This window comes from Scyliorhinus torazame, chromosome 3, assembly GCF_047496885.1.
Source record: "Scyliorhinus torazame isolate Kashiwa2021f chromosome 3, sScyTor2.1, whole genome shotgun sequence".
Taxonomy (NCBI): Eukaryota; Metazoa; Chordata; class Chondrichthyes; order Carcharhiniformes; family Scyliorhinidae; genus Scyliorhinus; species Scyliorhinus torazame.
Window position 1 is genome coordinate 343,330,121 of NC_092709.1, and position 16,061 is coordinate 343,346,181.

Consider the following 16,061-nt stretch of genomic DNA (forward strand, 5'->3'; position numbering starts at 1 on the left):
CAAAGTGGTCATCCAGCAATTGGTCTCCCCAATGTAGAGGATTTTTTTTTTGAGGAACCAATATGAATATGCGTGTGATGTTGGTGCTGCTGTCAGTGTCAGTATTCATTACTTTTAACAAAGTGGCTTGCTATGCCATTTTAGAGGACCGTTCAGAATCAGCCACTAGGGACCGTTATCACAAGGGGGCTCTTTAGGAACCAATACAGGTTGTTTTTTTCAGAGGAGCTTCTTCGTGATTTGACAATACGCTAATATCACTGGGTCGGAAGTGTAGTCTACCAATGTGAATGGGAGAACTATAATTTGGTTGACTCTTAACTGCCCTCTGAAATGGCTGAGCAAACCACTCGATTGTATCCTACTGCCAGCCTGTAAATGAATAAATCGAGATGTCAATGAACGGATCCAAGATAGCAGTAAGAAACAGGCACCCTAACTTATTTTGTCTTCCCTGACAGATGCCATATGTCTACTATCTGTTTACACTGATGGCACACCCCTCTTGACCCTCCATGCCTCTTGAGTTGTTTGACTGTTTGACTGATCAGCCTTGGATGAGGTGCAATTTCCCCCTCCCCTCCCCAATGATCTCTATCCTTGCCATCAACTGCACCACCTCCCAGTCAACTGTCTTCAGGCTGAGTCAGACCCTTTATAACCTTGGTGTTCTGCTCAACCGACCACACGTTAACAAGCAAAACTTGCCTCATCGTGCCGAGGGCCCAGGTTCGATCCCAGCCCTGGAACACAGTCCATGTGGAGTTTGCACATTCTCTCAGTGTCTGCGTGTGTCTCACCCCCACAAACCCAAACATGTGCAGCGTAGATAGAATGGCCACACTAAATTGCCCCTTAATAGGAAAAAAAGAATTGGGTACGCTAAATTAAAAGAAAACAACAAACACTGCCTACTTCCACTGTTGTGATGTTGCTGGCCTCCAATCCTGCCTCAATCCATTTGATGCTGAAACTTCATACATGTCTATGTCCCCTCCAGACTTGACTAGTCCAATTCTCTGTTGGCTGGCCCCCATTCTCTCTCATTCTAACTCCTGTCGCCCACCTTGTCCTCACTGATCTCCCTTGCTCACAGTCACCCTACACTTTCAACAAAATTATTATATTTAGATCTCTTCATAACCTCGAATCTCCTGACCTATGTAACCTCCAGTCCTTAAACCCTCTTTGAACTCTCCGTTCTTTGAGCTCTGGCTTTGTGTGTGTTCCTTTCTCTTTGTGCCATGATCGATGTCCGTGCGTTTGACCATCTTGACCTCGTCTAGGACTCACCACATTAACCCCGCCACCTCTCTCTCCTTTCGGACCCTCCTTAAAACCCACATTTGTTCACTCCCCCACTCTACATTGCTCCTTTGACCGCAATCAAGTGATTCAGTACACGTCAGAGATGGAGATCAACTCAGTTCATTGTCATTAACCAGGACATAAATAGGAATAGGCCATTTGGTCTCTGAAGGCTGCTCTGCCATTCATTGAGATCATGGTGTATCTCTCTCTCTCTCTCTCTCTCTCTCTCTCTCTTTCTCCCCCTCCCTCCCTCCCTAATTAACTACTTCGGCCTCCTCTGGAGTATTCCGTCCAATTCTTTAGGAAAGACATGCAGCCATTGGAGAGAGTGCAGGAAAGATTCATGAGAATGGTTCCAGGGATGAGAAACTGTGGGTATGAAGATAGATTGTTTGAAACTGTTTTATTTGACAAAGAGAAGCCTGAATGAGATTTGATGGAGATATTCAAACTCATGAGGGAGGGTCAAAGAAGCAGAAACGACACAAGGAAAAGTCTGGTTCAGGTCTGGAGTGCAGTGCCTGAGTGTGTAGTGGAGGCAGATTCAATCGAGTTCATAAGGAAATTGGCCTGTTATTTAAAAAGGATGAATGTGCAGGTTTATGGGGAGAAGGTGGGGGAATGGCACTCGATGAATTGCTCATTCGGAGAACCATTGCTCTCGATGCAATGATTGGAGACATGATGGGCTGAGTGGCCTGTGTTGTAACAATTTGGTGACTAATTGCAACAGCTCATTTTTCCTAGTGTGTCTTTTTTGGTTTCTCGAACTAAGGACATAATCTGCAACCAAGTGGTTGCTGTGGCAGACTGCCAATTAAATTGAAGACAAATGTAAAATGGTGTTGATGCACACTTTCTAAATGGGGTGTGTGGTGATAGAACCTTGAGCCTCAAGTTAATTCTGAATTTTACCAATGCCGTCATAGAATCATAGAAAGTGCAGAAAGAGGCCATTTGTCCCTTTGAGTCTGCACCGACCCTCTTAGGTCCTATCCCCGTAACCCCATAAACCCCCCTAACATTTAGTCACCAAGGGGCAATTTAGCATGGCCAATCCACCTAACCACATATTTGGTCGTTTGGTAATTTACACTCATCATATTTCAAGATATTCGAATCATTCAAGAAGGGTGATAAATCTGACTGCGGGAGCTGCAGAGTCTCCCTGTTTTTCTTCAGTTGCCTCCCCCAGTGGCTGAAGAGCTCGTTCTAGGGTCACAGTGTGGTTTCAACCAGCAAAAGGCACGACAGACATGGAGCCATGGAATACCTACAGTGCAGCAGGAGGCCATCCAACCCATTGAGTCTGCACTGGATACTAAGGGGTGATTTGGCATGGCTAATGCATCTAACCTGCACATGATGATAATCTTTATTAGTGTCACAAGTAGGCTTACATTAACACTGCAATGAAGTTTGTGTGAAAATCCCCTAGTTGCCACACTAAGGCGCCTGTTCGGGTACACTGAGGGAGAATACTGAATGTCCATTTCACCTAACAAGCACGCCTTTCGGGATTTGTGGGAGGAAACCGGAGCACCCAGAGGAACCCCATGCAGATACGGGGAGAGGGTGGAGACTCCACACAGACAGTGACCCAAGCCAGGAATCGAACCGGAGTCCCTGGCACTGTGAAGCGACAGTGCTAACTGCTGTGCTACCGTGTTGCCCATCTTTGGACTGTGGGAGAAATCGCAGCACCCGGAGGAAACCCCCGCAAGACTCCACACAGACAGTAACCCAAGGTCAGAAATGAACCCAGGTCCCTGGCACTGAGGCAGCAGTGCTAACCACTGTGCTGCCCCTTTTTCATTGCACAGCAAATCCAAGAAAAGTGCAAAGCAAAGCACCAACCTCTGTACATGGCCTTTTTCGACATCCCAAAAAGATTTGACTTTGCCAACCTTGTAGTCTGATGAAGTATCTTGCTCAAATTTGGCTCTTGGAATTTGTCACCATCTTCCGCTGAGTCCACAAAGATATGCAAGCTGTAATTGTCCAATAGCGAGATCACAGAGCCTATCCCTGTGAAGACTGGGGTCAGACAAGGTTGGTGTTATCAGACCAACCCACTTCTCCACCTTCCTCGCTGCAACACTGCATCTGTTACAACTGGAATGGGAGGAGAGTGCGGTTTCTCCAGCCCCATGGATCCATATGTCGCACCATAAGTGTAAATGTAGACATTCACTCATTAAAATGACCGATTGATTACTTTTGACTCAGAATAAAAGAGATTTTAACCAGGCTTCTTTCAAAAAACTCGATTATTGATATATAATGACAAGTTGCAAAAACTGGTTAACATGCAATTTGTAATCCAGAAGTGTAACTATATACGCCTTTAAATTCCAATGCACATGCACGCGTGCAAACACTCACAAAAACAAAACAAATAGGGTTTCTGTGGCGATTGGGGTTTAAGGGAACAAAAACCTTTTGGCCAACGGGAACATTTTATGAAAAAGGATGAAGTTCGAAGGGTTTTGACGCAATCAATCTGGTGTTGTGTGCGAAAAGGGATTGCTGATCGCAGTAGTTATGTGAAGTTATTTCCAAAAAAGCTTTTGTATGGAGGAGAGTAGGGTGAAATCAATATCCATGGAATCTCTCTCGTCTCAGCTTCCCAGGTTTCCAAATACAGACTAGTTATACTGAGATGAGGATACCTAGCTGGGTATTAATAACTACACTGAATTTCTGTTGAGGCAGGGAGATGGCAGGTTGGGCAAACTTCTGTTCTGTTTATTCCCAAAACTGAGTCCAAAAAACACGCACTGGGGCTGGTTTAGCACAGTGGGCTAAACAGCTGGCTTGTGAAGCAGAACAAGGCCAGAAACGCGGGTTCAATCCCCTGAACAGGCGCCGGAATGTGGTGACTAGGGGCTTTTCACAGTAACTTCATTTGAAGCCTACTTGTGACAATAAGCGATTTTCATTCATTTCATTCATTCATTTATTATTGATTTATTATTGTCACATGTATTAATATACAGTGAAAAGTATTGTTTCTTGCATGCTGTACAAACAATGCATACCGTACATGGGGAAGGAAGGAGAGACTGCAGAACATAATGTTACAGTTATAGCAAGGTGTAAAGAAAAGAACTTAATACGAGGTAGGTCCATTCAAAAGTCTGATGGCAGTAGGGAGAGAGTTCAAAAGAGTTAGAATGAAGTTTTAGAAGCATAGAACGAGAGTAAAAGATAGAATTAGAGGGTACGCTGGGCACAGGCTGCAAGAAGTCGCTTCTTTCCGGCGCCATCTTTCTTTTGATTTCCATTCACACTCGCTCGCTCACTCTCTCGCTCACTCACGCACGCTCGCTCACTCGCTCACTCGCTCACTCACTCACACTCGCACTCGCACTCACTTCACTCACTCACTTCATTCACTCACTTCACTCACTCACTTCATTCACTCACTCACTTCACTCACTTCACTCACTCACTTCATTCATTCATTCATTTCATTTCATTTCGAACAAAAACCCATTTCAGTCAGATGGTTTCCAGAAAAGCACAGCCTGAAAACAGTTTTTTTTCCAATTAAAGTTCAAGTAAACAAATATCTCCTCGGGTGCCTTGCTGGCCATTTAACTGAAGTCATGTGACTTATTTTAAAAATTCAATCATAGGATCTGGGCACCGCTGGCTTGGACAGCATTTATTGCCATCCCTATTTGCCCGTGAGAAGGTGGTCGGGAGCTGCCTTTATGAACTGCTGCAGTCCCTGTGGTGTAGGTACAACCACATTGCTGTTAGGAAGGGGGCTCCAGGAATTTGACCCAGTGACTGGAAAGGAAAAGGCAATTTTCTCACAGTGAGCTTAACACCTTGAAAATCAAAACCCCCAGCTCGCTTCCCAAGAAAGTGTTCAAATAATTCCAATATCCTTCCAATTTTAAAAATCCTGCTGTTCTTGGAAATACATATTCAGAACACACCTCACCTGCAACAAACTACCCACAGATGGGAAACTTTTCAACCGACACTGTCTTCAGTCCAAAAGCAAAGTCTCCAATCCTGGTCGTTGAGCTCCATCATGTAGATGACCCTTCTGTGTGCATTCACTCAGAGACTGAAATGGGCCTTTCGCGAAACACACAGAAAACTATGTCCGTCTTCCAACCAGCTCTCAAAACGCAACACCTCCTCCCACAAATTAAAAAATAAAGATCGACAGCGAGATCCTGGAAAATGTGGATCATTTCCACATCATGGGAGCACCTTCTCAACGAAGGCCAGCAGAGCTGACAATTCATTCTTGCCTGTAATGTGTGAGCTCAGCCTTTGACAGACTGAGGAAAAGAGTATTTGAGGACCAGGATCTCAAACCCCAGTCTAAGGTAATGGTTTTCCAGGCAGCAGCGATCACAGTGTTCCTCATTGCTTCAGAGACATGGACACCTCCGAGAGGAGCACTTCAGAGTACTGGTGAAGTACCACCAATGGTGTCTTTGCAAAGTCCTCCAGATTTGGTGACTAAGAGGGCAGTCAAACAGTAGCATCCTCTCCCAAGCCGACATGCCCAGCATCAAAACGCATGAATACCAGCTCCATTGGGCAGGACATGTCCTTTGTCTGCCTGGCACCACTCTCCAGAAGCTATTGCTCTACTCTGAACTGAGTCATGACAGAAGAGGACAGTGAAAATGCCTGCAGGATGTCATCAGGGAATTCCTGAAGAGATGTAAGCTGGCTCAATGGAAGCCCCTGGCTTGTAAACAACCACGATGGAGTAGATTAATTTTGAAGTCACTGAACACAGCGAGACTTTGTCAGGAACATGTAGTGGCAAAGTAGAGACTTTGGAGACTGCCCAATTCTCCAACCAACCTATTCACTTGACACTTTCATCTGCTCAGATAAGAACTTGCAGATTGTGCATTGGACTTATCAGCCATCTCAGTCCTTCAAATTGAAGTGGAAGCAAATCATCTCCCTCTGGACTGTTTAAGAAATGAGAATATCTAACTACCCAGTAACAAAACACTGCTTTTGTAATATTTTCCATTGACATTGGTGCAAAAGTGCTTGGCGGGCTGAATACTGGGCCCAACAGAGGTGGTACCAGATAGCTCAAAACACCGGCCTTATGCAAAACCACATGGTGGCACAGTGGTTAGCACTGTTGCCTCACGGCCAGGAACCCGGGTTCAATTCCAGCCTTCAATGTGTGGTGTTTGTACGTTCTCCCCGTGTCTGCGTGGGTTTCCTCCGGATGCTTCAGTTTCCTCCCACAGCCCAAAAGATGTGCATGTTATGTGGATTTGCCATGATCAATGTGTGAGATTATTGGGTGTCGGTGCTGACTTGTTGGGCCGAATGGCCCCTTTCTGCACTGTAGGGAATCTATTGAAATGATACATTTGAGCAACTTGTATTCACAGTTCAGCCCTCACTGTCACATCTCTCTTTACGTTTAAAATGAACACTGGCTTTCTTGTATCCGGTCCTTATGGCCCAGTAAGAATCACTGATGAGCCGCTCGCACTTCTTCAGCCGTATGAACTTGCTGAGGTGCAATTGATCTTCAGTGAATTGTCAAATCTAACATTGCCCAGATGCTTGTGCACTTGAAGCTTTTTTGACATCAGCAACATGTCGGGTTGTGGTAAAACTGGGGGCAAAGGGTGCGCCAAGGCTACGATGCCAAGGCTAAGACCCGCTCCTCCTGGGCAGGTCTGCAGTTCCCTGTCGGCTGCATCCACTGGCTGTGTGCAAGGGTCACTATGCCAAACGGGTGAGTGCTGGGAGCCCCGTCTACCTGTCCGCTGTGCTGATGTGCCGGACCGTCAAGTTCCTCAAACTGACTGGCAACATGGACCGGGTCAACAAGAAGGCGCACATCATCCCCTGCCACCTGCAGCTCGCTATCTGCAATGGCGAGGAGCTCCACAAGCTGCTGGGCGGGGTTGCCATCACCCAGGGCGACATCCTGCCCAACATCCAGGCTGTGTCGCTGCCCAAGAAAAATGAGCACCTCAGCAAGGTTTATGCCCGAGTAGCAGAGATAGAGAGAAAAAAAATCCAGATCAGTGAAACAATGGCATCCTTTTTCTCCCAATTCTCTGGTGTTTGCTAACAAATGGGTTTGCAGACTGAAAAAGCAGGACATCTTTGTCTTTTTTAATGAACTAGCTCCTGCTTTCCCAAGTTGCTCCTGAAAATACAACTCTTTGACCAGACTTTCAGCTACCTGTCCTCGTATCTCTTTATGTAGCTCAGTATCAAAATTTGTCTGATCGTCTCCGCCATAGAATTATCAAATAATCCTGCACAGAAGGAGGTCACTTTTGAGGACCGAACATTCCTCATTTGCTTATGTTTTTTAATGCTTGAAGTATTCATACAATTCCTGTATGAAAGTTGCGATTGACTGTTTCCTCCACCCCATCAGGTCGTGAATTTTGCTTCCTTACAGATGCAATACCAGGAGTTGCATTGTCTCAATGACTAGTTTTTACATCCCGAGGATAAAATATTTTGTTTGGTATGATAAGCATGAACTCTTGCCAAGAGTTCCTACAGGCTACTGACTTAATGTTGAGGATACATTATAGACAATATTTGAGAAACTTCCCTTGCAACATGTAACATGGGCAGTTAGAGGGAGCTTTACTCTATCTGTATCTAACCCCGTGCTGTACCTGAACTGGAGTGTTTGATGCTTTGTTATGTGTATGAAAAATGGGGCAACTTTATTTCATGGATAGGTCAAATTTTTTAGCTTAGTCTTTAAACTAGTTTGTGATTTTAATTGTGGCCGATAGCTTAAATGATTAAATTTGTTTTCATATGGGCATCATTTGTTGCCCATTCCTAGTTGTCCTTGAGAAGGTGGTAATGGACGGTAATGAATGCCTCGAACGGCAGCAGTCCATGTGATGTTGGTATATCCACAGTGCTGCTTAAGAGAGCTCCAGTATTTTGATCTGATGATAGTGAAGGAATGGTGATATGGTTCCAATCAGGATGGTGTAGACATGGAGGGGAACTTGCCGGTGGTGTTGTTCCCATGTGTCTGGTGCCCTTGTTCATCGAGGTTCTGGAGTTTGATAGTCTTTAGGCGCTTGAGGAAGTAAGGTAAGATTTTCTCTTTTACTTAACTGTTGTAGTTGTTAACTGTAAAGCTATCTCTTTGCTGCTAATGTGGTTAATTCTGTGTTTAAATGAAAGTTTGTTTTAACATAAAAGATACCTGTAGGTCAGTGTTATCACTCCTGTGGGACAGTGACATTTCCTCACAGTTTTGCAAAGTGCAAATAGTTGGGTTCGCATCTGGGATCCTAACAGAAGAGGTTGCTTGAGCTGTACTGAGCCTCAGTTAGACTGCATGTGGAGGACTGTGTACTGTTTTGGTTTCCTTACTTAAGGAGGAACGTTCTTGTATTGGAAGCAGTTCAGAAAAGGTCCCCACGCCCGATTCCTGGGATGCAAGGGTTAGCTGATGAGGTTGGGCCTGTGTCCATTGGAGTTTAGAAAAATGAGAGGTGACCTTATTGAAACATCTAAGATCCTGAGGGGACTTGTCAGGGTGGATGCTGAGGGGATGCTTCTGCCCGCCCCCCCAAAGTGGAATTCTCTTCTCCAGTAAAGTGGAGGCAGGGTCATTGAATATATTCAATGCATTGGACAGATTTTTGATCGAGCAGGGAGTCGAGGGTTATGGGGGACAGACAGGAAGTTGGAGTTAAGACTACAATCAGGTCAACCATGATATGATCAAATGGCAGTGTGGGCTCAGGGGGCCAATGTCCTGCACCTGCTCCTTATTCCTGTTTCGTATGCTGTTGAATGTCTGAGTGAGTGATCTTGGGTGGGTGGGCGGAATATGTTGCTCAGATAGATTACAAAGCCTGATAGTTCGTGGAAGCTGACCAAATGCCTTTGCTGCAGATCATTCTGGCCTTGGGTGACCCGTTCAGCCCAACACCTGATGACATCAGTAGCAATACATTATCAGAGAATGGTGATGGCACAGAGGAAGCCATTGGACCAGTTATGTTTGTGCCAGATCTCTAAGTGCTAGTCGCACTCCCCCCGCCTTTTCCCACAGGCCTGCAAATTGACAATGTTTGCTTGGAGGGATTTTGAACTGGATGGTGTCACAGTGCTTTCACATTGCTGCCACATCTGGTTGGGCAGACAGAATGGACCCTAGTTGCTGTTACCCTTGTAAAGCAGGTGAACTGCACACTCTGTGTTCTGTGACCTGGGAGCTGCCGATTGTGGATCCTCACAGACTGCTGGACTCCATGGTGTTCAGTCACCCAGTGTAAAACAAGTGGAAATGGGACAGCTTGAATATCTCACACTCCCAGTCTGACCATCAAACTAGAACTGCCAAAAGTGATTAATAAACAAATTCAGCAAACGTAGACTGGTATGCTGTCCACTGCTGATAATTCTAAATCTTTTTTTTTTTGCCCAAGAAGTTGGATTAAGCAGCATAAATAAAACAGCAAAGTGGAATTCAGAGCTTGAGAAGACTGAGTGAACAGATCATTTTTAATGAAGCAGTTTGAAAAGTGCACATGGGTGCTATATTGCGCACTGGCTTCAAGTGGGAGCTGAACTGCGGGTACTGTGAAATTTGTCCCCTTTCTGTGAAAAGCAGAGTAAGCCCAACAACACCAGAGTGCGAGAGGCACTATTAGTGCCTGTAAACGTGATTCTTGCTGATGGTCCTTCTCAGCTCCGTGCCTGTGTCGTTCTAAACGGAATTGTAGAATTTCAGGAAGAAGCCATTCAGCCCATCGTGGCTGCCTCTTTTCTGAATTAAGCCCGGGAGGGCGCAGAGGAGATTTACTCAGATGATGGTGGGGACTTGAGTTGTGTGGAAAGACTGGAGAGGATGGGGTATTTCTCATTCTAGCAGAGAAGGATCATGTTCTATTAACGCGAGGAAAGATGAGAGTTTTTTCTTAAGCAACGTGACTTTATGATGGAAAATGCACTGTCCAAGAGGGTGGTGGATATCGATTCAACAGCATATTTGAAAAGGAACTATTTACAGGGCTATGGTTGAAGAGCAAGGGGATTGGGACCATATGGGTGGCTCTTCAAAAGAGCAAGGGCAACCAAGCTGTGTCGAATGGCCTCCTTCTGTGCTGCATATCATCCTATCCACTTAGTTCCATTCCACTGACCTTTTACCGTACCATCAAACAAATGTTCATTCTTAAGTATTTATTAATTTCATTTTTAAAAGCTGTTATAAATTCTCCTTCCTCGACTGTTTCGAGCCAGGGTTTGCTTATTCTAATGACCCTCTGCAATAATTTCAGAATAATTCCGAGCTGTTCCCTGCATTCCTCTTTATGGTAATCTGAGATTGGTCGCCGATTAGTGGAAATACTTTTTTCTGACTTATCTTAACTAGGCCCCTTGCATCCGGCAGATCTATGAAGGTCCATGTCACAAAACCCTCTGGAATTACCCTTTGTGAATCTCTTCTATTTCTATGACTTTGACTGCCTTCCTAAAGAGCAGGCACCAATGATCTACCTGAGGGCAGCGAGCAGTTTTTATCAGGTCTCTGAAGTTCCCATTTTTCACTGGTCTTAATTCACCTACCCAACCTCTGCAGCTAGCAACACTCAACAGGGGTAAATATAGATCTGACAACAATGATGTGCTTGTGTTTTGATAGAGTAATTCAAGCACAGCAGTTTCCAGTGGTACAGGGGGCACGAAGCAAAGGACACATTTAAGATGATTGACCACAGAACAAGAGGCAACATGAGGATTTTGTTTAGTTTACACAGCAAGCTGTTGTATCTGAAGTGCACTCTCTGAAAGGGTTGGAGGGAACGGATTTGATTGTAACTTAAAAGGAAATTGAACAAATACATGAAGGGAAACATCTACAAAGCTGTGGAGAAAGTGGAGTGGGGTGAATTGGCTTGACTCTTTCAAAAAGCTGGCACAGGCCCAGGGGCTGAACGGCCAGCCTCCTGTTCTGTATCATACCAAGAGTCAATGATGCACTCTTCCTGAGTTGAGGGTCACTGCCTGTGGCGTATATGGCTTTTTTTTTGTTGGCTCTGTGACCCGTCATGTCGTCTCCGAGTGAGTGGCGATGATTCATTTTCTGCATGCATGTAAGCGCATTAAACTGCAGTTTGATATTATTAGTACTGGTGCTCTGCAGCCTCCATTGTCAACTGCTTGCCGCCCTTGATATCGATGATTTCCTCAGTGCCTGCCAATTGAGGACACGAGTCGTGACAAGGGCAGTTCAGTATTACGTGGGAGCTGTGTTAAATGAGATGGGACTGTGTTTGGCCTGCTCTTCGAATCCTCAGCTCTCATAGCCGACATGCTTTCGTGACCTTCCCTGTATGTGTTGCAAAGTGTATCTGAGAGAACAGTAACAGCCAGTGTGTGTATGTTTTTGGAACGTCAGAGTCAGGACAGTGTGCTTCCTGAACTAGTCAAAACAGGACTTGGAAATTTATTGGATGATCATAAACATCAGCCTGCGTAAGCGAAATAACCCATGACCGGCTGCCTTGCGACAACATCGAAAAGCAGCAGGCATTGTAATATAATTTGAAACTGCCTTCATTGTGAGTTAATGTGAGTGAAATGGAGTACAATAGAACTGGATCACTGGAAATGCCTCGGTGGTAAGTACAAGCATTCTGTTACCAAGTAATTTATTATCGGGAGGAGCACTTTGCTGCAATTTCATTCTGAATGATTGTCTCAGCAATGATGAGAGTATGATTGCAGCTTGTCGGAATTGAGTTTTTTTGGCCAGTGATGTGCAGAATAGCAGCGTTGTGCTTCAGGGAGAGAAACCCACATAGATCGTGAAGCTGCTTGCTTGCTGTGGAGCCCGACTTTCTTTCGGGGCACATTTCCCTGACCCTAATTCCAGAGATCTTAAGTGTTGTGTTTTTTGTAATTCTTACACTTTTACCTTAGAAAATAATATGAAATTAAGCTGTGGATGAATTTGCAGAGTGACTAACAAGCTCCTTCCATTGTCATACCCATTATGGTGCAGAGTGGTAGGGTTTTTAGCTTCCTACTCCCTGGCGGGGGCTGGGGTGTGTGGGGTGGTGGCTGTCACACTCATTCATCTACACCAGAGTCAACCTGGAGTCCGAGCTCTGGTCTCCATTTGCTGGGATTGGTTGGAGTGGGGTTTGACATCTGAGAGACAAGTAAATGTTTGTATTCAGAAGGAGTTGGGGATCTTGTATGTGAATCAGTGAAGTTAACATGCAAGTGTAGCAAGTAATGAGAAAGGCAATTGGTATATTGAATTTACTGCAAGGGGGGGGGGGTTCAGGATAAGAGTAAGGAAGCCGTGTAGGACATATACAAGATTTTGGTGAGGTTACACCTGGAGTATTGGCAAAGGTTTGGTGGTCTTAACCTAAGGATGGATATTCTCACTGTAAGAGGGTTGCAACAAAGATTCACAAAATGGTTCCTTGGATGACAGAGATCGCTGATGAGGCAGAATTGAACAGAATGAATCGGAATTCTTTGGCAGTTGCTAGAGGCTGTTTCTCCTGACTGGAGAGACCAGAAGGGGAGTGATGGGGGTTAACAGGCTGGCCATATTGGCCTCGGATGAGGAGAAATTTCTTCAATCATAGGATTGTGATGCTCAGTTATTGAGTCTATTCAAGGCTGAGATGGATAGAATATTTGGCACTCGATTTGAAGGATATTGGAATGAGGTTGGAAATTTGGGGAGGCGGTGGCATTGTGGTATTGTCACTGGAATAGCAATCCAAAGACCCAGAGTACTGCTCTGGGATCCCGGGTTCAATTCCCATCACTGCAGATGGTGAAATTTGAATTCAATAAAAAAAATCTGCAATTAAAAGTCCATGAAACCATTGCTGATTGTGGTAAAAACCCATCTGGTTCACTAATGTCCTTTAGGGGAGGAAATCTGCCGTCATTACCTGGTCTGGCCTACACGTGACTCCTGATCCACAGAAATGTGGTTGACTCTTAACTGCCCCTCAAGGGCAATTAGTGATGCCCTTCCAGCCCACATCCCATGAACAAATATAAAAGCATTGAGGTGTGAGTTCAGCAATAATTGAGTGTTGGAGCAGGCTCAGTATGCTCTCTGGCATACTCCTTCTATTTCTCATGTTCTTGGGGTAATCCTAGGTTAGCAATTGCTTACTGTGAATTTCACAGTTTTCTTCCTGCACGTGTTCTCGCTATTTGAGCCAGGCGTCGGCTGTGGCTCATTGGGTAGCATATTCACTTTTAAACGTTTTGAGCTCCAGTTTCACTCCAGTGCCCTCAGCCCAGAGTCTTGACAGTGCCCTACCAAGGGAGGGCCCCCCCCCCCCCCCCCCCCCCCCCCCCCCCAAACGACCATCACCACCAAATCCCAGGGGGAAGTGGAGCAGGGGAGTTATTGCTGGTATTTTGGATGATAATTAGTCCTCAGAAAACCTCACAACAGATTACCTGTCATCGTCTTGCTTGTGGGACCTTGTGGTGCTCAAGCCGGCTGCTGCATCTCCTCAATTCGAACAGTGGCTAGATTTCAGAAGTACGTCATTGGCTGGAAAGCGCTGCGGGAGGTTCACTGGTTCTCTATTAATGCATGTTCTTTAACTCCGGCTCAGATTCAGAACTGGAAATTAGATCTTAGCTGCCTCACTCTATCCCGGATCTGCTGGAACTGTTACTTCCTGATTTATCTTCTCTTGTATATTTTTTAACCTTGGTACAGAGCTACCCTGAGTCTTTGCCCTTCACCTACATTTTACTATGTAGCATTTTCCCAGATTAGTTACAGGCTAGGGATTAATAATTGCAAGTTTAAATGAGCAGGGTCATTAATTACAACTGTTTGTAGTTCTGAGCCAAAATGTTCTTGCCACAGTGCAAGGTTTATTTTCACAGAGTAGAGGATTACGTAAAGTATTCTGAAACATTTCAGACATGGGAGTATTGGAGCAAGTTAAAATATTTGTATTTCTAAGTTGTGTAGAATTTTGTGCTGATCAAGCTAACGAATAGGCTCGTGAATGGAGAGCTTTCTGTTTTTAATGTGCATTTTCAGGATCAAGCACGATCAGGATCAAGCACTCCATGATCAGGCACAGAACGGAGTAGACTTTCCTCAAAACTCACGTGCAGGGCAGCCATAGCATGGGTTGGGTGCTCCTTCTAAACTGCCTCGAAGCACTCTTGAGCCAGAGATCGCAAACTTTCACGTCTAATCAAGCTCCTGACAGTACAATAGAGACTACGCTTATGACTGTAGCAGTCACATACTAATGCAGGCCTTTGCCCCTTAGTGCATCAACTACATATAATAAATATATCTGAAATTCCTACATTGATCACACTGGTAAATTTTGAAAACCAGTACATCCTTCCGAAGGTGTGGTGCCCACAACTGCTGGCTGTACGGAGTGTGGCCTAACTAAGACATGACCTTGATACATTTGTGTTCTAGTTCTCGAGATATGAAGACCAGCCATCTGTTGGGCTTGATTATTTTCTGTACCTTTTGATGACATTTTAATTATTTGTGTGCATGGATCCTCAATTCTCTTTGGACTGCCTCTGGTTTCAGCTTTGCGCCATTTAAGAAAATCCTATTATATCTTTTGTTGAAGTGGATGACCACACATTTGCCTACATTGAAATCTTATTGGCACAGTTTTTCTGATTCAGACGATCTTTCTCTTTATGCTTCTATCTACACTTATATTTGTGTCATTATTTGAACACAGCCCAGTCCATCACACAATCCCGCCTCCCATTCATTGACTCTGTCGACACCTCCCGCTGCCTGGGGAAAGCGGACAGGATAATCAAGATCACTCTCACCCGGCTTACTCTTCCAACTTTTTCCATCGGGCAGGAGATACAAAAGTCTGAGTCGAGTGGATTCACAGGTCGGCACAACATCGAGGGCCGAAGGGCCTGTACTGCGCTGTAATGTTCTATGTTCTATGTTCTAACACGCACAAACAGATTCAAAAACAGCTTCTTCCCCAGATTCCTTTTTTTTTTTCCAATTAAGGGGCAATTTAGCGTGGCCAATTCACCTAGTCTGCACATCTTTAGGTTGTGGGGGTGCGAGCAACACAAACATGGGGAGAATGTGCAAACTCTACACGGACAGTGACTGGTGGCCAGGATCGAACTCGGGTCCTCGGCACCGTGAGGCAGCAGGGCTAACCACTGCGCCACCGTGCTGCCCCTTACCCAGATTCCCAATTGACCGTCTTATGGACGGAACTGATCACTCCACTCATCTTCTCTAATGAGTAGTGCTGCACTCCGTATGCTTCACCCGATGTCTGTGTCTATGTATTCACATTGTGTATTTATGCATGCCCTATATTTTTCATGTGTGGAATGATGTGTCTGGACTGTATGCAGAACAATCCTTTTCAATGTACGTCGGTACACATTTTCTTAAATTTAGAGTACCCAATTCATTTTTTCCAATTAATGGACAATTTAAGAGTGGCCAATCCACCTCGCCCTGCACATCTTTGGGTTGTGGGGGCGAAACCCACGCAAACACGGGGAGAATGTGCAAACTCCACACGGGCAGTGACCCAGAGCCGGGATCGAACCTGGGACCTCGGCGCCGTGAGGCAGCAATGCTAACCACTGCGCCACTGTGCTGCCCCTACCTTGGTACACGACAAATCCAAATCAGTGGAACATATAGATTTGTGGCTTTTTGTCCCATTACCAATGTCGTTAATGAATGCAGTAAATATTTG

At 45.1% G+C, this 16,061-nt stretch overlaps 1 protein-coding gene, 1 long non-coding RNA gene and 1 pseudogene across 4 annotated transcripts in view; 2 read left to right on the forward strand and 1 right to left on the reverse strand.

Annotated features, from left to right (window-relative positions):
• Positions 1 to 14,038, reverse strand: part of LOC140409324 (uncharacterized) — a 33,292-nt gene extending 19,254 nt beyond the window's left edge. Inside the window, exon 1 of the long non-coding RNA XR_011940322.1 lies at positions 13,774 to 14,038. This is a non-coding gene — a long non-coding RNA (uncharacterized lncRNA). The remainder of the gene's footprint in view (positions 1 to 13,773) is intronic.
• exoc6b (exocyst complex component 6B) overlaps positions 1 to 16,061 on the forward strand; it is an 800,313-nt gene that overhangs the window by 25,087 nt on the left and 759,165 nt on the right. Inside the window, exon 1 of one of the 3 annotated variants that reach the window (XM_072497738.1) lies at positions 11,532 to 11,951. The exons of the other annotated variants lie outside the window; for them this stretch is intronic. Within the exon in view, the coding sequence (XP_072353839.1) occupies positions 11,911 to 11,951 (41 nt within the window). The 5' untranslated portion in view covers positions 11,532 to 11,910. Of the gene's footprint in view, positions 1 to 11,531; positions 11,952 to 16,061 lie in introns of those variants that run through there. 3 annotated transcript variants of the gene reach the window in all.
• On the forward strand, positions 6,919 to 7,402 carry LOC140408225 (histone H2A-like; annotated as a pseudogene).